Here is a 27313-nt window from a genome sequence, read left to right on the forward strand (position 1 = left end):
TTCATCCCACCCCCCATTAGCCACACGTGGCGGTCGAAACGGACATAGCATCCCCTTGGCCTTTATCCACGGCATTGTTTGCGCCGGCACTACGACCGGGGGCGGAGGTGAATACGGTCAAGACATTACGCTGGGCCTGGTCCGGTCTGCGTTGGCTCTCTAATCTTCCTTTACTCTCTGCGAACGCCATGCCGATATTTCAACACCCTGATTTCCCTCCATTTCAGCCTTCCGGCATGCATAGACATGCGGCGCGCTTAGGTCTGCGGAGGGTGGCGGACCTATATCCAGGGAACACCGTTTACTCCCTTCCAGACGCCTTGGGCCCATTGGGCACTATCTTATTTTACCAGCTGCGGGCGATTTGTAAAACTACACTCCACATTCCCTCGGCCCCCTCCCACCATGCCGGCTCTTGATCTTCTTTATACATCCCCGTCCCCACGTAAATTGATTACCAAACTATACGCTTTTACGTTAACGTCCACAGCTGTCTTTGTGGACCGGACGCGTGTGGCATGGGGTGCAGACCTTGGCATGGACATTGCGCAGGCGAACTGGCTTTACTTCTGTAATCAAACGAAGAAACTTTCACCAAATTACCGGTTACGATTGATACATTTTAAGTACTTGCACTGACTTTACTGCACCCCTGTTCAGCTCCATAAGCTGGGGCTCATACCTATTGACTCCTGCATGCGTTGCACTGCCCCCGCTGCGGACTTTGCGCATCTGGCGTGGCTGTGCCCTAAGGTTTCCGAGTTCTGGCGGGCGGTGTGCTCCGTCATCTGTAACATTACTGCCACCACGGTGCACCCTGACCCCCCCATGTGTCTTCTAGGGTTTGTTAAATTCTGTCCGGACCCTTCTCGCCGTCTGACTGCTATGCTGCTGGTCCTGGCCAGACATAGGGTGGCCATGTGTTGGGGTTGTAGACCTGCCCCTAAGGTCGAGAGTTGGCTGGAGGATGCCGCTAGGTGCCAGACTTTGCTATCGGAGTTCTGGGATCTCTTGCCCGCCAAGTCCCGTCCAGCTGACATTTGGGGTCCTCTGGTGACCTATCTCCTTGCCCGCTCCCCCCAGTGGTGCTGCCTCTCCCGTGCTCCCCGCCGGTGCTCCGCCCGCGGCGGCTGCCGGTGATGGTCAGTGATCATCCTGTCCTCTTTCATTCCCCCCCGCCTTGTGGTTATGCACCCCCCATGCTGTGGACGAGTCGGTATCCTCCTCTGGGGAAGGGTCCCCCCATGGAGAAATGTTGTGATTGTAGCCTCTAATGTTTTCCTGTTGCTGGTAGAGTGCAGCTGATTTTGATTCTATAAGTCCTGGCTTGTACAATACTGTGTCCTTAGTGTTATTATGTAGCGCAATGTAATGTGTCTGTATTAACTATCCTTAATAAAGGTTTCGGAAAAATTTAAAAAAATAAAAAATATATAAATAAATGAATCACATGATCACACATATCACACAGCAATGAACCAGTGAGCCGGCCAACACGTCATGCAGGACCAACTATTGACTCATGTCTCTCTGCACTGTCACAGGTGACCAAGGATATACACTCTGCGCTAGGATGATGACGCCCCTCCGAGCCCCGAGGCAGTACAATGTGGCCCACAAACACACCAGGGGCATCGTGGAACGCACATTTGGCGTGTTGAAGTCACGTTTCAGATGCCTGGATGTCACAGGTGGAAGGCTCCTGTACAGCTCAGGCATCGAGTGCAAGATGATCGTTGCATGTTGTGTGTTGCACAACATATGTGTACGCAGCAAGGCACCATGGATACCAGTTCCAGAGGCACCGGACGAGGATGATGAAAATGAGACAGGTGGACCATACCCCACTGCAGCCGCAGAAGGAATTGCCCGCAGGGACACCATCATTGCAAATTTCTTCTGATGAACACGTCACATTGTGACAGTCCTTGGCACTCATGGGACAGTACAGGATAGCCACAGACACAGCATGTGCAAATAAATGCATTCCAAAATAACATTCCCTAAGTGCATGTCATTCATCTATTCGGGCACATCACTCAGAGAGGTGAGAGTGCGACATGTGTTGATGACGATTTTATGATGCGTTCATGGATGGTGGGTGTGTCCCCTCTGTGCATAGGGGCTGTTTGGGGTGTCACGTATTCGAACTGCCAGCTCTGTGTGTCACAGTTAGTAGGGTATCCCACTCTTCGGCGTTTCACGTGTGTGTGTAACATGTGTTGAATTTGCAATTTCAGGGGTGCATCAGGGTATCCTTTTGGCACCTTGGCACCCTTGAAATTGCATGCGCAATTTGCGAGCACCTATTTGGTACTCACAAATTGCGCATGCTATTCCCATTGATTTCTATGGGCCTCTAGGCCCATAGCAATGAATGGCAATCAATTCCTTATTGGCGAATCGCATTTTGCGAGTCGCAAATAAGGAATGTGTAGGAATCTCAAATGTTTGTGATTCCTACATGCATAAGCATTTGTGATTCCTAAATAGCAATTTCTTAAAAATCGCAATTAATAAATTGCAAATGCACTGTTTGATGCATGTGGCACATAATCTGGTAGTTATTTAGCATTGAAGTTAGATATGCATTTTTATTTTTGAACGTATCCCATTATGTTCCAAGAACAAAGTATAGATTCACTAAGTTTATACATTTCCTCCTTAGGCCTTTTAGAGTTATACTGTCAAGGTTAAGTTCTCCCATGAAGGGCCACAGTAATCCATCCTTAATTTAACCTGATTGGCATTTCTTTTTTGGATGTATTCGTTATCGATGTGACTGCTTTATCTGTTTTTCTTAAAATGTTTTTCAATATTGAGAAGACCTGTTGATTTGTATTTTCCTTTTGATATTTGGGGCTCTCATTTAAAGTAAATGGACTTGGGTATGTTGTTTGGTAAGGCCTACTAATTTTTATCCCTCAACTTAAGAACGTTTCTTTTTCGTTAATGATTAGTTCCAATATTTAGACAGAATTCAGAGATGTCAATGTCATTTCTTGGGTACTTTCTTTATTTGAAAGAAATTCAATAGCCTCAATGTTTTCACTTGTGATATTTTCTAGGGAAGGGATAGCTTTAAAAAGACGTAGGATATTCCCTCAGTTTATTATATCATGTTCAGTATTCAGGATTAAATATGAATTGGATATTACCATTAATTGTTGATTTCTCACTTCCGTCCTTTACAATGATTAAATGTTCCTCATTTGATAAGTTTCCGTAGGCATTTATTGGCTGCATCGATCCCTTTGGTGTCAGGTACACACTCTCATTTGGGCGGTTTTGGTATTGTTTTGAACTTTGTCTTAGACTTTGGTTTAAATTTTGATATCCTGGATTGTTCTTTTTATTGGAAGCATTGGATAACTTTCTGTTTCGTGATTCCCAGGTTCTTCAGTGTTTACCTGAGTCTAGAAATGCTTTTGTATTCCAGCCTTTTCTAGCAGCACATCTGCTCTAGCAACTGACATCTTCTCTTTGGTTTACGATCTTCTAACCACACTACTTTTTTTGTTTTGTTTTTATGAATCCCTTCTATGTCTGGTTCGTAAGGATAAACTCCACTTTTTTCTTCCTTCAAAGGCAAATACAGTCCATCACATGATTCAGTATCCACTTTACGCGGTTCCTTGTGCGTTTTTTTCCTTTTTTACCCTTATCAAATAGAGAAAAGTACTTCATGCTTTTTTCGTTAGATTGAATAGACTTTTTTCAGTGTGATTCTATATTCTGATTTCCCGGTGTTTCATTATATTGCTTTGTACTGATTGTACAAGTCTCCTTCTGTCCAATGTCTTGGTGTTGTATACTGTTATTCGAGTTAGGTAACTTTAGCCTTGTTTCTTGCTTTTTGCAGCATTTTCCTATGTTTTTTTGACAGTGGAGAAGTTAATTGCTTGCCTCCCTGGTCCTCAGTGTTTTCATCTATAGACAATCCTATGGGTTTTTGATGATTGTTTGGCTCAACCTTTCTTGTTTTTGCCAATATTGTATTATCCGTATTTGTCTTTTTGCGCATTGAGTTTAATTGAACCACATCACTTTCTAGGTTTATACTTCTGATTGATTCTATTTTCCAGTTGTTCATTCGACCTTTCAGTTTGAAGACCAAATTTTAAAACTTCGAGGATAGTATTCATCACATCTGGTATTGTTGCCAATTTATTGATTATTGGGGCACATGTACATTCTAAAGAGGAGCCAGCTGCTTGCGTTTGAGCTCTAATTATCAAGCTTTTTAGCTTGATAGTTTCTGATCTATTCTGGCCATCGCATTTGCCATGGCATTGAGTAAATCAATTTGTACCTACATTTTATTTGATTGAAGCGTAAAAACTTCTAATGTTAAGTGTGAAGTTCGATAAAATATGTCCCATATTGTCATTAAATCCTGTGTACCCGAAGTTAGTAAGTTTTCAGTTTGCTGGCATTCAGAGTCACATAGTGATGTATTTATGGAGCCAACTGTAGAATTTAATTGCTCGTCCTCTTTCTTTTTTGTCATACTTGGACCTTTTTTTGTAGGTATGATTGTTATTTGGAGTACTCAAAAGCTGTAATTTATCCTCCTTTATTCCAAATTCACCCTTTTTTTCTTGATGGGCTTCTGGCTCACCTTGAATGCTGTTCCCCGTATCCGGATCTAGTCTTATCTCTAAGCTTAGACCCAAGGAATTCTTACTGCCACTATTAACTCTGTACTGAGGTTTCTGAGACTCCACTACTGATGACTCTTGGTTAACCTGGTTCATCTCAGGAATTAGGGGCGTAGACTCCATCTCAGTTTTGGTCTTTTTGATTTCTACTTTAACTTCAGGGGGGGAGGAGTGCCCCAAATCAGTACTTTCTGTGGTATTCCTAGTGCATCTGACTCCTCATGTGAACATGGCATTATTGATGCTAGTGTTAGCATTTCCGAGTCCGTAATATGCCCCTCTAAAGCGCCTTCCTTTTCCCTTTTCACATGGTAGTTAAAGTTGGTCACATTTGTTGATTCTTGTGTTATACAATCAGGTTTAATTGGGGATTGAAGTTTAGTTGTTTCTGTCTCAGTTTGTGTTGACAACATGGTTCCAATGGGATCTTCCATAAAATCAAATTTGTGTAGAACTTTCATAGATTTTTCAAACATTCGTTCAATTGGTGAAATTAGCTAATGATTTCCTCCTAAAGTATTTTCTTTTACTTTTTTTGATGTTTCTGAATCCTGCAATTTCTTTGTTCTTTTTGTGGGAGGAACAGGAGCTCGTTCTTTACCTGAGCACATGCTGCCTACTATCATCGGTGATGATATTTGTGCACTGGTCCGTAAATACATTTTGGAGTCTCTTAAGGTTTGATGAAGGGTCCACCGGAGGGACTACAGTATGGTGCCTGAAAGGATTGATATGGGCTGAACTTGACTCTTCTGGTCACCAGTACATGCGTTTCCGAACACAGCGCTGTTAGATGTACCCAAAACCCTGGTCTTGAGAGTTGATAAGATAGCAATGATAATAAATAGCAGAAAAATGGAGACTCCATGGCGTTGTTGAAAAGCAGTTACGAGTGAGGCGACCTGGGAGAGCAACAGGCTGCACCCGGAACTAAACGGGCCACCTCTGCGGCTCTCTTCAGGCCTCACTTCCCAGCCGCCGTCTAATGGCAGCCGCACTCATGTTCACAAGCCATATCAAACAACCATTGTGGCAACTGGCCTGGGAGAGGTACAGGAGTACAGAAGTCAGCGGAAGTTAGCAGAGAGGGGGTGAATACCAAGACCGTACACCCTGACTCACCGGCTTAGCCGCTTCCTCAGTCCTTATTCCTTCATCCTTGTGGCATTGTGCCACAGCTGTTACGCCAAAGCCAACACAAGAATCCCCACCATAAAGGTGCTTGCTGCTTCAGGTGATGTTGTCGCAGGTACGAGATTCCTAGATTGCAGCTAATTTGACTACCCTAACTCCCGCTCCTGGCACCAATTTTCCATGAGCCCCAGCCGATGCGGTTAATGCAACCGGCACAGGCTACAGGCTGCAGGAAAGTGGCGCAGTGGGAGTATGGCAGGAGTACGGCTTCTTCGATGGTCGGAGGGCCACTACAGCCTTTTTCCCTCTTCCCACTGTCCGCTTCTCTACTGCTTTTTTACCACCTGCGGTGTCTCCGGAGCACCGTGGGAGAAGGTGCGGGTACGGTTGTGGGAGCTGCGCGGCTTCTGTTCTGCCACTCTCTAACTCGCTGACTCGCTTTGTTGCTCGCTCAGCTCAGCTCAGGGTCGAGCAATCGACTGTCAAAAACCATGTGCTGTGCATTCGTGGAATAACACAGATCCTACAAGAGATTTCTTGAGACGGGAGACAGTTTTACACACAAAGTACACTAGTATTGGTTTTCAAACAACAGCACTATGTCGCACTAATAGGCACTGACTTTAACTACCAGATCAATACCCAGGTAAAACAGAACCTACATAGACTGGCTTTGGTATGACACAGAAACAGTATGGGCCACATTTACTAAGGCTTTGCTCTTTTGCAATGTGGCCCAAAGTGATGTATAGGTATTCATTTTCAAGCGCAAATGATGCTTTGTGCAGTGAAGGTGCCCTTTTCAACCGAAAAAAGATTTTAACTGCTTTGCAGAGCTTTACTTATTTAGGTGGATCAATGCAAATCCCCTTAGGTTTTGACGTGAAACTTCACCTGCCAAGGTGCCAGACTTGTCTTTGCATAGAAAAATAAAGCAGGTGTTAACAAGGGGAAATGTGTTCATGCCTCAAAACACCCACGCAGGGCATGTGTACTGAAGTGCACCGCACATATCCAATGCCAGGGGCTTGTTTGAGTTTGTCTAGGAACAGAATTTTGTACTGAAAAGGTATGCTTCCTGCTAGACAATGCTCACTCACCTCTACGTCATGGTGTGTTGCACAAGGCAGTTTTATTAGAGAAACAGTGTGGACTAGCACGCCAATCTTAGTAGATATGGGTCTCCGCTGCATTTTCTGCATTGTGCTACGCAGCACTGCAAATTTGGTTACTGTGCTATGACGCTTGAACATTTTCAAATCTGGCCAGTCCCCTTAAAGAGTTATTACTCAGCACAGAACATAAACCTCTAGGCTATAAACAGCAGTCCAACTCTCAGGCGACAGATATGGGGCAATTCAGCTAATCTTCTGGGTTCACTGCTCTCATTGCATGAGGGTGAACTCTATCTAAAACCCGACAAACTCCTCATGAGTGCCTAAGTAGTCTTTTTATAAAAACAGGCTATGCTTTCCTGCCTTTGACCCTGTGCTTCATTCCTCATTGGATACTGCACTACTCACTGTGCTGCGCCCTTCATTCTGGGCTCCTTCCCACTTTCTCAGCCAGTGCTGTTTGCCACTACATCAACTTGTGCTTCCTACTCCTGGACTCTGTGATGCCCTCTGCTGCTGGAACCCGTGCTGCACCCAACTCCCAGTGAACCTTGTGTTTTGCTCTCACCACTCTACGGTTCCCTGGTCTTTTCATTCTGGACTTTGTTATCCCCAGCCCCACCTTTAACTTGAGCTTTTTTCCTCCTCCTCTGAGCTGCTGCTTCCCGCTTCTGCACCATTCTCATACTTGCCAACATGTTGTGACCAGAAAAAGTCTGGACCAATAGGTTTTAAAATTACTAGTGAGAATAATGATCATGTCACCACAAAGACATCAATTGATCTTACCCCCTGTGATGTCACTACAGAGATGACATCGCATGGGTTGTGAAGGGAGCTTTCCCAACTTACTTCCCAGTACACGTAGCAGGACTCAGTTGCCGGTAGCAGGATGATGTATGACAGTGGTTAGAGATACAAAGGCCCATCATGAGCACACATGGTGAGCACTCAAACACCTGCCTTTTAAACATACTGCTCTCCAACCCTTCTTTAACTTGCAATGCTCTCTGACCCCATTTTTATCCTGTGCTTGTCTTCCAGCCCTTGGAACCCTTTAGTGTTCACTCCCCTCCACCGCCCTAGGCACAGTAGTGTTCTCTTTTCGCTGTAGACCCTGTGCTGCTCTTTACAGCATGCTAGTGTCTGCCCTCTGAGCCCTCTTGGCACCCTGCAGCTCTCTGCCACTCTCTGCTCCTCTTTGACCCGCTGTGCTGCTCTCGCTCCTCTCAGTTGCCCTTTGCTCCTCTCTGCCTCTCTCTGACCCTCACCGCTCTTGTCTGCCCTCTCTGCAGCTCTCTCTACTCCTCTCTGCCTCTTTCTGCCACTAGGGCCGGACTAGGAACCCAAACTGGTCCTGGCAAACTGCTGTATTGGCCCCCAGGAGGGGGTGCGGCTGAGCTGTTCGCTATGGCCAGCTTTGGCCGATTTTCTTACAGGGGGCAGATATTGCCGGCCCCTAGTAACAAAAACAGCCCCCACACTAGCAGCACACCGGGGAAATGCCTGGTGCCTACTACGGCCAGTCCTGGCCCTGTTTGCCACTCTGTGCTCCTCTCTGCCCTCTCTGTTTCTCTCTGCCCCTCTGTGCTGCTCTCTGCTCTCTGCTCCTCTCTGTTACCCTTTGCTCCTCTCTGCCACTCTCTGCCCCTCTCTGCTCTTGTCTGCCCTTGTCTGCCCTCTGTGCAGCTTGTAGTGTCTGGCTGGACACGTTCTACTGTTTCACCCTGTATAACACCCACACTAATCAATCAATCAATCAATCAATCAAAGCATTTATATAGCGCACTACTCACCCGGAGGGTCTCAAGGCGCTGGGGAGGGGGGGTCCGCTACTGCTCGAACAGCCAGGTCTTGAGCTGCTTCCTGAAGGCGAGGTGGTCTTGGGTCAGGCAGAGGTGGGTCGGGAGGGAGTTCCAAGTCTTGGCGGCCAGGTAGGAGAAGGATCTTCCTCCTGTTGTGGCTCTTCGGATGCGGGGGACGGCGGCGAGGGCGTGGCTGGTCGATCGAAGCTGGCCGGTGGGAGTTTAGAAGTTGAGGCGGCTGTTGAGGTATCTTGGGCCTTGGTTGTGTAGGGCTTTGTGAGCGTGGGTGAGGAGACGGAAGGTGATTCTCTTGTTGACCGGGAGCCAGTGCATATCTCTCAGGTGTCCGGAGATGTGGCTGTGTCGGGGGATGTCGAGGATGAGTCTTGCTGAGGCGTTCTGGATCCGCTGGAATCTCTTCTGGAGCTTGGCGGTGGTTCCGGCGTAGAGGGCGTTGCCGTAGTCCAGTCGGCTGGTGACGAGGGCCTGGGTGACCGTCTTCCTGGTCTCGGTGGGGATCCACCGGAAGATCTTGCGTAGCATGCGCAGGATATTGAAGCAAGATGAGGAGACGGCGTTGACTTGTCTGGTCATGGAGAGGGAGGAATCCAAGATGAAGCTCAGGTTGCGTGCGTGGTCTGTCGGTTTGGGTGCGCTGCCCAGGGCGGGGGGCCACCAGGAGTCGTCCCAGGCGGAGGGAGAGGAGCCCAGGATGAGAACTTCCGTCTTGTCTGTGTTCAGTTTCAGGCGGCTGGTTGTCATCCACTCGGCTACGTCTTTCATCCCTTCGTGTAGGTTGGCTCTGGCGGTGGCGGGGTCGTTGGTGAGGGATAGGATCAGCTGAGTGTCGTCAGCGTAGGAGATGATGTTGAGGTTGTGTTGGCGTGCGATGGCCGCAAGGGGACTCATGTAGACATTGAAGAGGGTGAGGCTGAGCGAGGAGCCCTGAGGAATGCCACAGATGACTTCGGTGGCTTCTCATCTGAACGGTGGAAGGCGGACTCTCTGTGTCCTTCCGGCGAGGAAGGAGATGATCCACTCCACTGCCTTCTCCTGGATTCCGACGTTGCTGAGGCGCTGCACTAGGGTGCGGTGGCAGACAGTGTCGAATGCCGCGGAGAGGTCCAGGAGGATGAGGGCCGCTGTTTCTCCGTTGTCAAGCAGGGCTCGGATGTCATCGGTGGCAGCGATGAGGGCGGTCTCGGTGCTGTGGTTGGCCCGGAAGCCAGACTGCGAGAGGTCGAGGGATCCATTCGTCTCGAGGAAGGCGGCCAGCTGCTTGTTGACGTTCTTCTCGATGACTTTGGCCAGAAATGGGAGGAGCGAGATGGGGCAGTAGTTTTTGAGTTCGGTGGGGTCCGCTGACGGTTTCTTGAGTAGAGCGCTGAGTTCGGCGTGCTTCCAGCTCTCAGGGAAGGTAGCGGTGTCGAATGAGGTGTTGATGATGTCCCGCAGGTGGGGTGCGATGACAGCGTCGGCCTTGTTGAAGACGTGGTGGGGGCAGGGGTTGGTTGGAGATCCAGAGTGGATGGTGTTCATCGTGCGGATGGTGTCTTCGGTGCTGATCGGGGTCCAGGCGCGTAGGGTGGTGGTGGGGAGCGTAGGTGCGGTCGTGGGGAGCGTTGGTTGTGTGCTGAAGCTGTTGTGAATGTCAGCGATCTTGTTGTGGAAGTAGGAGGCGAGGGAGTTGCAGAGGTCTTGAGATGGGGTGATGTCGTTGTTTCCGGCGTTGGGGTTGGAGAGCTCTTTAACGATGTTGAAGAGTTCCTTGCTGTTGTGTGCGTTGTTGTCCAGTCGTTCCTTGAATGCAGTTTTCTTGGTGGCGTGGATCAGTTGATGGTGTTTTCGGGTGGCGAGCTTGAGGGTGGTCATGTTGTCTGGTGTAGGGTCTCTGCGCCAGGTTCTCTCGAGGGCTCGGCAGTTCTTCTTGGAGCTCTTGAGTACGTGGGTGAACCAGGGTGCTTTCTTGCTGCCGGGTCTGCTAGGTGGGGTCCTCAATGGGGCGAGGTCGTGAGGTTGTCGGCGGCCTGGCTGGGGTTCGCTGAGCTGGTGGGGGGGTGCTGGCTCAGGGATGCGGCGAGCTGGTCGGCTGTGATCTTGTTCCAGCTTCTGCGTGCAACCTGTTGCTGGTGGTGGTGGACCGTTGTTCTTTTGAAGCTGAAGTGGATGCAGCTGTGGTCCGTCCAGTGGAGTCCGGTGGCGTTGCTGAAGATGATGTCCTTGCTGGATGAGAAGACGGGGTCAAGTGTGTGTCCGGCGTAGTGGGTGGGGGTGGTCACCAGCTGCTTGAGACCGAGGTTGGCGAGGTTGTCCAGCAGGGTGGTGGTGTTGCGGTCGTTGTTGTTCTCCAGGTGGAAGTTGAGGTCACCGAGGAGGATGTAGTCAGCGGAGGGGAGGGCGTGCTGGCTGATGAAGTCAGCGATGTCTTCGCTGAATTGTGTGCGGGGTCCCGGGGATCTGTAGATGAGGGTGCCTCTGAGGGTGGTCTTCGGGTTGGTGTGGATCTGGAAGTGCAGGTGTTCGGCGGTTGTCAGGGTGTCGTTGGTGTTGGTCGTGATGCGGATGGTGTTCCTGTGGACGATGGCGATGCCTCCTCCAGTTTGGTTGCCGCGGTCCCTCTGGGTGATCTTGTATCCGTCCGGGATGGCGATGTTGGGTGTTGAGGAGGCATTCATCCAGGTTTCCGTGAGGAATGCGACGTCTGGGGATTTGGTGTCGAGGAGGTTCCAGAGTTCGACGGCGTGTCTGTGGACGGAGCGAGTGTTGAGCAGGTTGCACTTCAGGTGGTTGCTGCTGGTGCTCGGCTTGGTGGGTGCGGTGCAGGTCCGGATGCAGGTGAACTTGCAGGAGTGGCAGCTGAAGGGTCCGTGGGTTCGTCTCGGGGTGGCTCGGTGGCATCCCGGGGTTCGGCCGGTGTTGAGTGCGTTGAGTTCGGTGGTGTTGTATGTCCGGCGGGGGGGCTGGTGTCTGCGGGGGCCAGGGGTTCGGGCGCTGGGCGCGGTCCAGGCGCGGACGGGCGCAGACGGGCTTGCGCGTCAACGCTGCGCGTTTGCCACTCTGCCATATGAGGAGAGTGGGGGGGGCGAAGCGAGGGAGGAGCAGCTGGGAGGCGGGAGCAGGGCGGCGAATGGGAAGAGTCCTAGGTGGAAGGGGGCGGAGCCGCAGGGGAGAAGCGGCGGGGAGGTGGCGGGAAACGCGGCGGGGGCACAGCAAGGGAAAACAGCGGGCAACAAATAAGAGGACAAAGGCTGGGCACAGAAAGGGCAACAGAGGATACAGCAGCAATCAGAGGGGAAACAAACCGCAAATCACAGGAGACAGGTCACGAAACGGGCAACAGGGGGGAAAACAAACAGTCAGCAGGAGAAAGCGGCGCTGCGCTACGGAGGCTGAGACCACACCAGTGGTCAGGAGCACAGCTGCGGGCAGCAGCGGAATCGGGGCAGCCTGGGCACACCCACGGGGAGTGTGCGCGGTGCGTGGTGGTGTGACCGGCCCAGAGGCACCCACCCTTCACAGGCATCACCGGTCAGGTGATCCTGCTAATAAAAGGGTCCAGACGCACTTGCCCGTGGCCAGTTCCAGTACCCATACACGCTGTGTCTGTGGCGACGAGTGGATCTTACCCCATGTGTGAGGAGGCAGCCGCATCCCAGTCCTGTGTGGGGGAAAGTGTAGCTTGAACAGAGGGCACCTCCCGCACCTGCTGCTGAGCGACCGCAGCACCTGAGCTGTAGCATGCCTGGACACGCGCCCTCCAGTTCGTCCTACATCCGACTGCATGCTGACCCGGTTGCAGCCCACCGCACGGACCATCACAGCACCAGGCTTGGGGTGACTGCATGCGATGCGATCGGCACCTCAGGAGGTAAAACTCCACCCCTCACCAGCATCACCTGCATGAGGCGAGAGAACTGTGACCATCTGATAATGGAGTCCCCAGGTGAGAGGAGCCAAGAGCGGCCCTGCCCCGACCCCCCAGGCACCTGCTGTCAGCGGCCGAGAGTTATGGATAAGGGGCAAGTGTTGTAGCTAGCTCTGCACTTGAGGCACTCTCCCACTGCTCACCCACCTGCAAGAGGCAAGACATCTCCCTGCTCTGACAGTGTCCACATGGCAGAATGAAAACTGAGTTAGATGGAGTACCCGTAGTGCCCCCCGTACCCGCCAGAATGCGGCCCCCGGGGGAAGGAAGGTCAGCAGACTAGTCTTCCCCTGGGGTGTTCGCGCAAGGGAGGGACAGGACAGTGAGGGGTGGGATAAGGGGTGGGGTTTTTAGGAAGGGATAAAGGGGGCTGGGTGAGGAAGTCCTTCCTCTTCCTTCTCCAGTGCCCCAGGGGAAAAGTTAGCTTTGTTTTTGGCCGCCCGCCCACCCTACAGTTCGGTGGGAGTAATCGGGTGGAATTCTATAAGGCGTGCCAGTTTAGGATGGGTTGTGAGTGAGTGTGGCGGATTTGGGAGGGGGGGGATGGGGGGGGGAGTCCATGATGGGCATACTCACCCTTCCGGGGAGGGGGATACTGGTGAAAGGTGGGGGTGCGTCATACCAGATTACGATGGATGGAGATGAGGGAGGAGGTTGGAAGAGAAGTGAGGAAGCGAATTGTATAAGTGAGGAGTTTGCTGTGTGAGGTGGGATGGAGTTTTTGGAGTATGAGAGAGAATGGAAAGATGAGAGAGATGTCGTTGGGGATTGTTGGGGGGTTTGTTTGATGTTTGGTTATGGTTGTTCAACCCTGTCCTAATAAATGGCCTTTTACGCTAATAACTGGCGTGGAGTGGTTATTGCGCGAGCTCCACCAGCTGCCTAATGCCGGCCTGGAAGGAGGAAATCGGACAAGTCACGGCGGTGCAAGAGGTATGACCCCTGCTGCCTGCCGCCATCTGCCCGATGTGGAAGGAGGGAGCAGCCCCCCCCCCCAAGAGGTGCAGTTAGGCCCATAGCGATGCCTACGCAGTAACAGTTTCCCCAAGGCTGTTTTTCATGCCTGCTGAGACCCAGCAGGCTGAGGAGAAGAGTGAGGCCTCGCCCGTGTCTGCAGCCCCTGCAGAACAAGACAAGCTGCTCCAGTCATAGAGGGTTGCGGCAGCGTGTTGGAGCGTTGCCCGCCTCACCGCTCTCAGGCCAAGAAGAAGTGCAGTGAGTCGCCAGAACCCTGCACCCCACGGGGTTTGAAAAGCACCGCAGGTGCATCCGAAATGAACTACTGTGCGTGTGACCCAGTGCTCCCACAGCCTCCCAGTACGTCCCGATCAGCAGCGCTCCCGCAGGCTGCTCCCGCATGCTGACATGACATCCTCCCTGTGGCAGAATAGGACGAGGTCCCGCCTGCCTGTATGGTGCGCTCAACCTGTAGCTTATAAGATGACTGCCAGGGGACACAGAAAGCCTGCATACATGCTGTGACCCCGTCTTTAACAAGGATAGATAATGTAGAGGCCCGTGGCGCAGTCAAGGAGAAGGCTGCCGAAGCCTGTGCTGGGAAGAAAAATTGGCACTACAGGCCTTACTAGGGGCAACCCCTTCCACTCCAGCAAGCGAGCCGCTCTGCCACACCAGCGCACCCACACAACAAGATGACCAAAGCATTTGCAAGCGCAGAGCCCGGTGAGCAGCTCTGGGTGACTGAATAGCTGCACTCAAACCTGGTGATTGTCAAAAACCCTGCTTTACAGAGCGACGTCTGCAGTGCGTGCACATACCTCTGCAACAGCCCACTGCAGCAATGATGACCTCCCGCTCTGCCTGCGAAAGCTGCGACCTGTAGTTTCATGAAGTTGGGAATGGTAGCTGCAGTACCACCTGGTGGTGTTTCCCGCCATCACATCTTTAAATAGAAATAGCCAGCTATCGCCTAAAGCCAATTCCCTGTGCTACAGTGAAGGCATACGCAGCACCACAGAGACTACCCAGGAGAAGGACCACAAGCCTCCTCAATGCAAAAGCTGTGAATAAAGGAAAGGGAGGTTACCCCATGAGAGACACATCTGCAAGCCAGTGTGGCAAGATGTGGAAAGGCAGCATTGCCAACATGACCGCTGATCTGCCTGAGGAAGATTTGAGCCACACGAGCCCTACACTGGGTAAGAAAGAGAACAAGCAGTGCCCCATCACATAGCCACAAACAGTGAGGCACAGACTAGGAAAGAGGGGCACACCAATCACATTGGCAGCGCAAACAGAAATGTATACAAGCTGGACTTACCAGCTATACTGCTGCACATAACCTGGAGAGTACGCCCCCACTCCCAGCAGGACCCTGCTGTGACTGCTGGACTGACAAAACATGTGTGTCCTGACACACTGGCCGGACTCTGCCACAGAGGAGTCAAGAGAGAGACTGGGCAAAATTACCATTCACACTCAAGTGAGTTACCTATCCATTGCAGGTCAGACTGTAACTGCGCACAAGGGAAATCTCAAAGAAGTAAAGGAGCAGCATGGCCCACCACGTCAGCAAAGTTGCCCCGCCCTCAGCGGAAGTAATAGTGGTTCACCAGAGACTGTGAAAGCCCGTAAATTCCGCTGCCACTGCTGGCAGCCAGAGATCTGCTTTCCCTGTGAAGGCGCACTACGTTGTGGCTACAGAGACGAGGCCACACAACAAGAAAATACTACACCTGAAGAGAGAAGTGAGAAATACGCATCCCCAGTGGCTGTTTGCCAGCACAGCAAGCGAGGAAATTGTGCCACTCGCCCCTGATGGTGAACAGCCACCAAAGCAATAAAGAGAGAGTCAGAGAAAAGCAATGCAGAAGACCACAGGGAGATCCTTTACATCTCCACCATGCCAGCGAAGCCCCGCAGTGGGCCGAAGACAGCAGAGTGTCCTCCCTCACACTGCCTCAAGACGGAGTCGCTAGAAGCCGAAGACAGGCAAGAGGAGAGTCACACACCCCACGAGGCAAGCTGCCACCACAACGTGCGTCCCGACAAAGGCGACACGTGGCCGGATGCCACAGTCGCATCGCAAGCATGGAGCAGGTCACTCAAAGTGACCAACCCTGCCAAGCATACCCGATCGGAGGCAGGATCAAGCACCACCACGGCGCAGCCTCGAGGTGCAAGAACGACACCCCGAATGAGGACAAGAGGGGCATCGCAAAATCCCTGAGGAGGGGACGGTGCCGTGAAAGGTCCTCAAGAGGAAGAAGCAAGTCCTACCAACAGGATAGAGCTGTGACAGGTCCACAGAAAAGAAAAGATTGTCCCAAGAACCAGAGACAACCGGTGAGATGTCCATGTGGCGCAAACATGACACAGGTGGCAGAACACCACATCCATGTGAGGAGCCTAGTCACAAGGAGGGGAAGAGTGTGGCTGGATGCCACTTAGCGAAGAAGAGCATGGCATGATGCTACTCCGCAAAGGAAGAAAGAAAGAACAGTGGCACAATGCCATAGGGCAGACAACCACCACAGGCGCGCATGGAGGAATGGAGAAGAGCAACAGAACAGAGGACTCGTGCCATCACCTCAAACCAGCCACCGGGGTGCAGAGATGTCACTGGAGACAGCTTTGTGGAGGACCAAACGGAAGCCGCTAGCAAGTGCGATTTGCGCCCAGGCCCCACGCATCGCAGTTTGATCGTCCTCTCACCTGTTACCAGCTGCTTGGCATCGATAGCACCACGCATATGAAGTGCACCTGCTGGAAGACAACTGCAAGTGGCCACAAAGACTCTCCAGTCCGCCTCCCTTCACAAGGTCACCCAAGGCAAGAGACGCCGCATGTTGCCCAAGTAAAGGAAAATTACTGTGTTTGCCATCATCATCCAGGTGTATCATCACCAAGGAAGTCAAGGGAGCATCGCACCACCAGAGTGGATCCCAACACTCCAGACAACCTGAGTTCAACAAGGCTAGCCACCCAGGAGCGTTCTGTTTACCCCTGTCAACCTGAAGCCTGCCGAAGTAGAGCATACCTGAACATTGGAAAAATGCACCCTTGGGGTGCCATGAGGTTTGGCAGTGGCCCTGTTGGGAGTTCTGCAGCGACCCCTCATCGCGGCCTAAGAAAGGCCCACACAGCCCAAATGGTCACGTGACAATCCAGGGGCAAGGGCCTCGACGGAGTTCCTGTGTGAGGGGAGTCCGAATAGGAGAGATGCGTCGGCAGCAGCTCCACAACAGGCAGGGGAAGCATGGAGGTCACAGAGGAAGACAGGTCACCCAAAGACCATCGGATGAAGGCATAGAGACCGAGTCCTGACGGTGAAAACACCCAAACTGAGGCGCCACCCTCTGCGGCTACATGAGCAACTTGGCTGTGGTCCTGTTGGTAGTTCCTCAGTGACGCCTCGCGCGGCCTACACAAGGCCCGCACAGTCCACATGGTCCCATGGCAGCCTGGCCGGAAGGCCCTCCAGGGAACTCCAGTGAGAGAGGAGTCCTTGCACGAGAGGCAAGTCCTAAGTTGCTTGGCTATCAGTAGCTGGGAAGATCAAGTACGTCGCCTCCAAGGTAAGGCCGCATTGACCAAGTTTATCCTCAACAGCTGATGGCTTGTCGTCCACCGGAACCAGAGAACATGCAGGATCTCCAAAGTGGCTCCACCACTGCTCCAGATGCACCACTATTTTGAACTTTGTATATAGACTTCAACACCGCGAGAACAGGGCGGTCTTAATGACGTTGCCAGGCGGACTAAAGCATCCCGACCATGCGGTCCCAAGCTCCAGCGCTGCCTGGCAGATGGCCTGAAGAGACTCACTTTGTACTGTGTATTGGTTATTTGTTTTCTTATAGGTTGGACTTTTGTTTGTTTCTTTTCATTAAAGTTTGGGAGGGATGTAGTGTTCAGCTGGACACATTCTGGTGTTTCACCCTGTATAACACCCACACTAACACCCACCCATCACAGGCGTCACCAGTCAAGTACCATTTATAAGGTTCCACATCTCTCTTAGATTTAAAAATTGGTTTTTGCAGAGTGATCTGGCCATCCAGATGGAGGCTCTCCACCCAGTTTTGATGGATTGGGAAATGGTACACTTGAACGCTCAGCAGGTGTGGCAGGGGCCTCTTTCGTCCTCATGGGAATGGGCCTAGATTCTATCAAGAATAAGTTCCTTAGTGAGGTTAACATAACCTTACAAATTTCACTCAATCTCAACAGGGAAGTTGAGTCATCCAGGGTCCTAAAATCTGCCGCTTCAGCAACTAAGTTAACAGACACACACATTTTTCCCAATGCTACTTCTGATTCCGCCAGCGAGCTCTACTTGAGCCTACGCCGATTATTGGTTGGAACCATCCTTCTGTCTAGTGGCTCATAAAAAGTATTCAGAAGGGTGTTGCCCGGAACACCCGACGTCAGCCCGAGGGCATTATGATCACTATCCTGCATGGGCACTACTGCCCTGTCTAACAAGGAGTGCAAACACCTAACGTTTAATACGATTTAGCCAGTAAGGCTGGTACACTGTGGGCGATGATGTGTGGCTCCCCTCCCAGTCAGAATTGGTTCTCCCATTGCACGCCCAGAGACCATTTCTATATGTAAAAGCATTTAGCTGTAACACAGCAGCAGACCACCTCTTCACCAGGGGGAGTGTGATGCCAGGAACACCCTAGGCTTCATCCCCATCACCAATAGGATCTTCTAGCAGGACAGACAACAGCTCACATTGTCAATCAAAAATTACCTGCTTCTATTTTAAAAGTATCTGTAGGCTGATCATCCATATGTGAACCAATCAAATCAGTTACTTGAAGCTCAGCATCAATACCCCAATGCCTGCACTACACATTAAATAAGGAATATACCCTCCCTGCAGGAAAGGAATGGGAAACGCACTGTACGTCAGCGCTAACAATGCAAACTCCTTAGACATGCAGCAAACAGTGATCCAAACTGACAACGCTCCCGAGGGTCTTCCCTTCCCTGTGGTGGTAGCAGTCAGGGTAAAATTGACAAACCTTGCTTGGCGTCTGGGGCAACTGACCAAGAGGCAGATTTACTAAGATGTTATGCCGTGTTTGTGTCACAGAAGTGAAGGATATCGGCGCCAAATCTTTTTGTCCAATTTTCTTTCCAGCGCTAAACTTGTTTAGCACTGCAAATGACGTGAACGTATCTTGAAGCAGTACATAGCATTACTTAGCACCAAGGGGGCATCCCATGAGTTGTGCATCGGCATTCGTATGCAGACATCCAAAGTTTCCGATGCTAAACCCAATTTCCTAAAAAAAGTAGACAGAGTTTAGCATCAGAAAATGGTGCACCCTTTAAATAAGCGCTATGAAGGAAAAATAATTTTTGTCTCCTTTATTTTCCGACTTCTGATACACTATACAGCACACATACAAAGTGTGAAAATGTTTAAAAATAGTTTATGCATGGTATTTTGAACTGGAAGGGTATACTTACAGTACAAAACCAATGCTTGACTCCTCGTGACACGTTTGCACTTTGGCGCAAAGGTGTCTCAGTTGTGTACCGCAGCTAATTTCAGCGCTGCAATAGGGAGAGGGTAGGAGAGTGCCATATTTCAATAAATGTGGTGCTCTCATGCTCTCACCTTCTCAGGCAGTGCAGAATTTGCAGCTGCTGCACTGCGCTGCATGAGAAATTGGTAAATCTGGTTGAAAGTCTTTTGGAACATGCAGATGTCAAATGAATCTGTGGAAAAACCCGAATCAGGGTACTCAAGTTTTGACAGCGAGCCAGCAACATTCCAGGAGATGATCTTAGTATGGGAGTGCAGGTGCGGCGCAGTGTTGCCCAAAATGTGAGACTCCAAGGCTATGTGGGATAAAAGAGTGGGCCCAACACAACTAAGGATGAGGATACACACTTCAAAAGGAATAGGGGCAGAACATGGGGGATTAGTGGGGGACAGCTGCCCCTTGATGGGAAGGAATTTAGAGATTAGTAGCCAGAATATCGCTTCTGCTGGTAGGCAGACCAGGGTGTCAGTCTAAACTATCCAGGTCAGAGAGAGGAAGAAATCTGTTTCAGGTTAAGACTGAAAACCCATTCCCAGCAGCATCTTTGGAGGGCAAGGGCCTGGATCACTCACTTCTTTGGGCACCAAATCTTTAGGGGTACAAGGTTAATGTCGTTTCTCACTAAACAGTCCATAGTCCCACTCTTAACCAACCACTGAGCCAGACCAAGATTCCTACAATTGATAACAAGACAATGCCCTCTAATGTTTTTGGGTGATGGGCCCACCCAAGGCCCACCCAACCCACCCTCCTTACCAATAGGATGTCATCAAATTCAGGGATTTTGAAATCTGCATGATTAATCAACCAATTACATACCTTATTTTTAAAGTGCCAGTAAGACTCTTCACGGTTCCCTGGGGTGGGGGAACTCCAGTTAGAATGATTACATAGGTACAGCAGGCAGGGGGTAGGTTCAGGCAGGACTGAGGCTGAGGGGCGTTGCTTGAATCTGCGAGTTAGGCCTTTACAGGGCACCCAATTCTAGAGTTTGCACCCCTGAACCATCTCCTCCACTTGCTCCTGACCGTGGAGGGCACAAATCACCTCGAACTTAGGAGGACTGGTCTGGATCTACATTATCCCGTACCCCTGAGGGGACAGCTGAAGGAGTACAATTACCAACAGTGCTAGCCATCTGTGGCTATGCCGAAACCTGCTGACCTGAGGCAACGTTTAAAGAAGAAATCAACTGGTTAACAAATCTTATCCAACGTGGGAGAAATACATGCATGCACAGAAGATGAACATCTGTCCAAAATCCCATCTCAGTCGATAGGTGGTGGTACACCATCATCAGCTGTACGTCTAATTGAAGACTGCCCACACAGCAGCAAGGGGAAATCTACAGACTCCTTGCGATCAGTACTACGATTGAAACTGCGTTGTAATTCAGCACGTCCCCCATGCTTCGTTTTATGCTTCCTTTTGGAGCTAGGTTCACCGCCACTGATTTGCGTAATGTCCGGATTGCAGAAAGATGTAGGAGTGGGCAGGGCAGCCATCTGGTCTGTAGCTATATCCAGCAATGAATCCAGGGGTGCTAAGTGGGTTGGAATGATGGGACCTGCGGATTGACCTGCCGGGGAAGCTAGAGGACAACCAGAGGCAAAATCCAGAGAGAGCATTAGTACTTTAGTGACCCTTCCATTTCACTTACTCACCACTAGAGCACTATGGGCCAAATGTACTGCCCTTAGAATTTGCAAGTCACAAATTCCATCTCTTTGCGACTCGCAATTTACGACTCACAAAATGTAATTTACAACAGTGTCTCAGACACTGTTTGCGATTCCTAATGCAGTTGCAAATTGCCTGCAACATTGATATTCATGAGGCAGGTGCAATTTGTGACCCCATTGGGAATGGCTGGCACTCACAGGTATGGTGGCCAGCAGGGGTCAGCAGACCACCATGTCTGTGACTGTTTTTTAAATACAGCCTGTTCTCCTTAAAAGGAAAACGAGCTGCATTTAAAAGAGAAAAATGAAACGTTCTTGTTTCATTTTTTGAGAGCAGTTAGTGGTCCGTGGGACCACTGCCTGCTTCTAAAAAATATTTACGCATACATTCACAAAGGCGATGGGATCCCCTGGGGACCCTTTCTCGTTTGCGAGTGACTAAACACCTACTTGAAGTAGGTGGAAAACTGCAAGTGTTTTGTGACCGGAATTGCGGTCGCAAAACAATTGCACACTGAAGTGCAACTCGCTATTTGGAAGGGAAGCCCCTGGCATGCCCCTTCCTGATAGCGACTCGCAAACCATTTTTTGCGAGTCAGTAATAGCTTACTGACTCGCAAAATAGAGTTTGTACATGGGACAGACCAATATTCAGGTCACAAGCGGGCAGATTTCCCGTTTGCAACCGCAAAATACTGTCATACATCTGGTCCTAAGTCCTCTGCCCTGAACACCCCAGGCTGGATACAGAGAGATTGCTGTATAAGTATGTGTGACTTACTATTGTAGTACCCCTAGCCTACTCATGAATTTCACAAGTGAACCATGAGTACCTCTGGTATTCTATTGGAATTAAGTAGTGCGACAAGTGTAAACACATCAACATCTTTGTGAATCGGGCACCTCTACCTTCACACTATTGCCAAGCTGACTGGCTCTTCATTAAGAACAGGGCCCTCCCTCTACAAACTACTTGCACTAGTCCTCAAAGCCATTAACGCTAATCCCAAAATTGTCTTATGATGCCAGACATATCTCTTCCTGCAACTTAATGTCAGCTAATCTTTGCTTCTTAACCGTAGCAAGACTCCTGCCTGCTCCTCTGAGTCCAGTCCTTTTGGGACCAAAACACCAGAACCCTTATCCACTGGCTACCAGGGCCAGCCGAACAGGATAGGAGTGCAAAGGTCGTGTTTAACTGTTTATGCAGTCAAAGCTTTTAAAAGAGCTGAGTCCTTTCGACTCTCAGACCCGATAGTATTTTAGGACAGACATTGAAACGAGTCCCTATTGGGCCCTATATTCAGGCCCTTGACTTTCATGGGATTTCTGAGCTTAAATATAATAGATTTTTAGGTAATCCATGTCAGTGATTCAGTTCCGGTTTATATTTCACATCTTGTCCCGAATCTTGCACTTCATTAGAGTATTGCTATCTCCAGGATGTTGCTTTTTGTGTATGTTTTTGTAGCATATTACTCTTGTAAGGTGCATGCTTTGGCCTAAGCCATCATCACGTGTTTATAAAAGGTGCGACTGAGAGCTCTGGACTTGAGTCTAAAGGCAGTGCGAGTTTCTCACAATGCCTGTCAATGGGATGCTCAGAATACATGGTCAACCAATCCCTGGCTTTTCTCCACAAAAACAACCATTGACAAAGCCAACAGTCTTGTCTAGTTTTAGGTGTACTTATGTTGTTGTGTTTTTATAACAGAAAGCTCAGAGAGAAACCAAAGCACTGGTCGGGTGACACACACACACAGAAACTGTTTGTGTTTAAGTCACGGCTATAACTGCATAGGGCACACTCCTTTCAGAGATCCCCACACCTTTTAACCCATTTGAGCTCTGCATGCAGTTCTTCGTAAGAGTGCAGCTATGTTAGTTGTGCCTATGTACCTCAAGCAAGCAGTCATTTGCCCGTTACACTGACCTCTTAACATGTTTCAGACGTGGGTCCCGTGCTCACTACGCCACTGGAGTCAAGCTATCCTGGCTGATGACGGCTGATAGCCAGAAACCGGTCCTAGGATGCTTGATTCTGGTCCAGGGAAGACATGGCTTGGCAGTTCTGGCTGGACTGTTCCCATGAGGCACAGGGTCAAGACTGATTTGCATATGGCCATGTCTGAACTGGGGTGGCTTGGTGAGCAAAATAACGATGGATTAAACCCAGATCTGTGACTGGGGGTGAATGTGTTGCCATTGTGCAACATTCCGTCCATCATCTTGTGTGTTTTGCAGGTTCAACGGTACTCACATATCTATGACCTTGTTGTTTTCTGTTCCATTTACTAAGTGTATTCTTCCTTTAATGTACAAAACGGTTTTTCAAAATGTTAATTGCTGCTGCATTTAAATATATGCATGTTTTATTTTATTTAATAAATAAACACTTTTTTTATTTTAGCTTTCTTATCTATTGCTCGTAGCCACAGTCCATCAGGGCGTTGTAGAATTATACAACATGATGCACTGCTTTTTACTGGGACCTGTTCATAAGTTACCATATTAAATAACTTGTAACGATGATGCTTCATCCATGAGGCTTACCTGCTTTGTAGCCTGATCTAGTGTAGCTGGCACACTGGTCCTCATTGCCTACACAGGGAATATCACCCACAGCTCTGCATCCATCAGGTGACTGTTCCTTGTAGCAAGTTGGACACTTGTATCCGTTCAGCGTCTGATTTATAGGAGGCACTAAAGGAACAAGGAAAATACATCTCAGGATTTTTTCCACTACATTTGAGGAATAAAAAAACGCCACAAACGTGATGATTGCAGACCCAATCTCAACAGGATATGAGGACCTGTCCTTACATGGACCACATCACTCCCAGTAAGACTGTCCCAGTTAGCCACCTCCCCAAGATAGCTACTCATTTCTCAAATCTCCCATAGAAAGAGAGGCCCAGTGTGCACTCCTGGACAAAAATACAGTTTCCAGACAGGGGATAAGCAAGTCCATCTGTACATCTCATCTACTGGGGACATGCAGCACCTAAGGTCCTGTCAGTCTCACCTGCGATGCCAGCTGTCCCGGCATCTTTGTTTCCCCAGAACCTCTGATCACAACACTGTGGCCCGTGGACTCCACAGAATAAATTTGGGAGTCAACCCTATAGACTTCATATAATGTGGACTGTGAGGCTTTTTCACTCTCTACTGGGGTAGTGGAGCCATGCCTCAAGGCTTATTCTTGGAGAAGTATTTAATAAAGACTAAGATATAGCACAATAAAGTAAACAACACACAAACTCAAGATGGAAAGGGCTTTTATTGACAGGTGTAAAAAATAGTAAATTAATCACAATACATAGAGAACCCTGAAAGGTCCCAACATTTTCTTGGATCGAGGAACAACCTAGAGCATTCATATAGTGTTCATGCACTCGGTTGCTTTAACATTGGTTTCCCAATGGGCTATGCTTGAGTTAAATCAGGGAACATTTGGACTTGCTACAAGTGATGCAATGTTGCATTAATGCAACAATATTATGATATTTCCGACTTCATTCTAAGTGCTCTGGCCCGGGAGGACTACTATGCTGGTAGAAGCTTTAGCTACTCAGTTTCTGGTAGGAGAAGGACAAATCCAGGATTCAGAGCATAACACAGTGGTTAGGGTTGACTTAAGGGGACTACAGGATGTAGGATTCACATGCTACAAAACTCCCATACCTCGCCAGCAGGTACTTTAATCACTAGAGTAATCGTGACACTTTTGTGTTACCTGAAAACTTCTGAATACACAAGAAACTTGCAGTGCTTTTGAAACCAGCCCCCACTAACAAAACCGCCCCCCCACCCTTCCATCTTCCAGGGGAAGCAGTGATGTCTGGAAGGGCCAGTCTAGCCTTGCTTCTTCCATGTTCTCTATCCTGCTGGGCTTTGTGCAGATCATTCCATTATTAGGACACCATCTATTTTTTGAAGAGGAATTCAGGTCCTCCTTTCGTAGAGGAAGGTAGCTCATCTACTCCCCACAGGTCACACCAGCCAAGCATATTCTAAGAGCACACTTTTTGTCCCCAACCGGGGTAGGAAAATCCTACAAAAGTTTGTTTCAAAGTAACGTACTTGTTTTGAGCTGGTGCAAAGATGTCCAAATGAAAGGCCCTCTAGAGTTTGTATCCCCCTTTAGTGGTATAGAGGTTAGGGCAAGAAGTCTAACACATTCAAGTGGTTCTTTATTTTACTAGGCCAGACTCTTTTCAGTCAGGGTGAAGTACATCTCATTATTGTGTGTGGGCTCCACAGGCTTCTCCGGTGACCATAAAACAACTTTCTCTTCCAGTCTATTTGTTCAGGGTATGCTATCTCACTGGATGGTAGTCCATATTTGTAACTATTATCAATCAATCAATCAATCAGTGACACTTGTAAAGCGCGCTACATACCCGTAGGGTCTCAAGGCGCTGGGGGGGGGGGAGGGGGGGGTGCCGCTACTGCTCGAACAGCCAGGTCTTCAGCTTCTTCCTGAAGGAGAGGTGGTCTTGGGTCAGGCGCAGGTCGGTAGGGAGGGAGTTCCAGGTCTTGGCGGCCAGGTAGGAGAAGGACCTTCCTCCTGTAGTCGCTCTTCGGATGCGGGGGACGGCGGCGAGGGCATGGTTGGCTGATCGGAGGTGGCGTTTGGGAGCGTGGAAGTTGACTCGGCTGTTGAGGTAGCTCGGGCCTTGGTCGTGTAGGGCTTTGTGTGCGTGGGTGAGGAGGCGGAAGGTGATTCTTTTGTTGACGGGGAGCCAGTGAAGGTCTCTCAGATGTCCGGAGATGTGGCTGGTTCGTGGGATGTCGAGGATGAGTCTGGCTGAGGCGTTCTGGATCCGCTGGAGTCTCTTCTGGAGCTTGGCGTAGAGGGCGTTGCCGTAGTCCAGTCGGCTGGTGACGAGGGCCTGGGTGACGGTCTTCCTGGTCTCGGTGGGGATCCACCAGAAGATCTTCCGTAGCATGCGTAGGATGTTGAAGCACGCCGAGGAGACGTTGTTGACTTGCCTGGTCATGGAGAGGGAGGAGTCCAGGAGGAAGCCCAGGTTGCGTGCATGGTCAGTCGGTTTGGGTGCGGTGCCCAGGGCGGGAGGCCACCAGGAGTCGTCCCAGGCGGAGGGTGAGGAGCCCAGGATGAGGACCTCCGTCTTGTCCGAGTTCAGTTTCAGGCGGCTGGTCGTCATCCACTCGGCTACCTCTTTCATCCCTTCGTGCAGGTTGGATCTGGCGGCGGCGGGGTCGTTGGTCAGGGAGAGGATCAGTTGGGTGTCGTCGGCGTAGGAGATTATGCTGAGGTTGTGTTTGCGTACGATGGCCGCGAGGGGGCTCATGTAGACGTTGAAGAGGGTGGGGCTCAGAGATGATCCTTGAGGGACGCCGCAGGTGACTTCGGAGGCCTCTGACTTGTACGGTGGTAGGCGGACTCTCTGTGTTCTTCCGTCGAGGAAGGAGATGATCCAGTCCAGCACCTTGTCCTGGATTCCGATGTTGCTGAGGCGCCGTACTAGGGTGCGGTGGCAGACCGTGTCGAATGCCGCAGAGAGGTCTAGGAGGATGAGGGCCGCTGTTTCTCCATTGTCCATCAGGGCTCGGATGTCATCGGTGGCGGCGATGAGGGCGGTCTCGGTGCTGTGATTGGCTCGGAAGCCGGACTGTGAGGGGTCGAGGGATCCGTTTGTCTCGAGGAAGGCGGCCATCTGCTTGTTGACGGTCTTCTCGATGACTTTGGCTGGAAACGGGAGGAGCGAGATGGGGCGGTAATTCTTGAGGTCGGTGGGGTCCGCTTATGAATTCACAGGCTTTCCACTATTGGGCTTGTGCTGCTACATTCTGGTGGAGTTTTCGTAAATTCCACTTTGCTGGGACTCTCAACTTACAGCAATGACTTACATTCTGGTAGGATCTGCTGCTGGCATTTCTCTTCCTCCACCATATATGAAGGCACCTAGGATACTGATCCTGTCATACCTAGACCCACCAAGGCACTTCCACGTCACAGGGTGGAAACATACTCCAAGTGGTTTCTGGTGTTTTTTTCAGAGCGCTATACATGAGCACCAGTTGCGTTACACAAGGACACATTCATTTTTTGTTAGGTACAGGGAGATTAGGTGATTTTCCCAGAATCACAGGAGGTTGAGCGTCATTGACGAGACTCGATCCCATTTCCCCAGATTTGAAGTCAACCGCCCTTGCCGTTAGACCTCATCCTCTCTCCAGAGGGTTAGCACTACCTCCACTTCTAAGACCCCAGTCCAGCAGGCATTCCATACTAGGCCTTATTTTAGGGCAACAGTAGCTGGCCCGGGATCACCATCCATCTTCAGCTAGACATTGCTGACAGTTGCAATGAATATGTGCAAAAGGGATTGTGAGGATATTCTTTGACTGGCCTACTGTTTCTGAAAGAGACATAGATGGACAGGGAGTGGTGGTGTTACAAGTTAGCCAACCTGATGCCGTTTACAAACACAGGC

At 50.1% G+C, this 27313-nt stretch overlaps 1 protein-coding gene across 1 annotated transcript in view; it reads right to left on the minus strand.

The window, feature by feature from the left end:
* LOC146808907 (phospholipase A2 inhibitor and Ly6/PLAUR domain-containing protein-like) overlaps positions 1-27313 on the minus strand; it is a 521661-nt gene that overhangs the window by 47478 nt on the left and 446870 nt on the right. The window contains exon 5 of the mRNA XM_085614801.1: positions 23403-23552. Coding sequence (XP_085470927.1) covers positions 23403-23552 — 150 coding nt within the window. The remainder of the gene's footprint in view (positions 1-23402; positions 23553-27313) is intronic.

The sequence above is a fragment of the Triturus cristatus genome, chromosome 7 (assembly GCF_964204655.1).
Source record: "Triturus cristatus chromosome 7, aTriCri1.1, whole genome shotgun sequence".
Classification (NCBI taxonomy): Eukaryota; Metazoa; Chordata; class Amphibia; order Caudata; family Salamandridae; genus Triturus; species Triturus cristatus.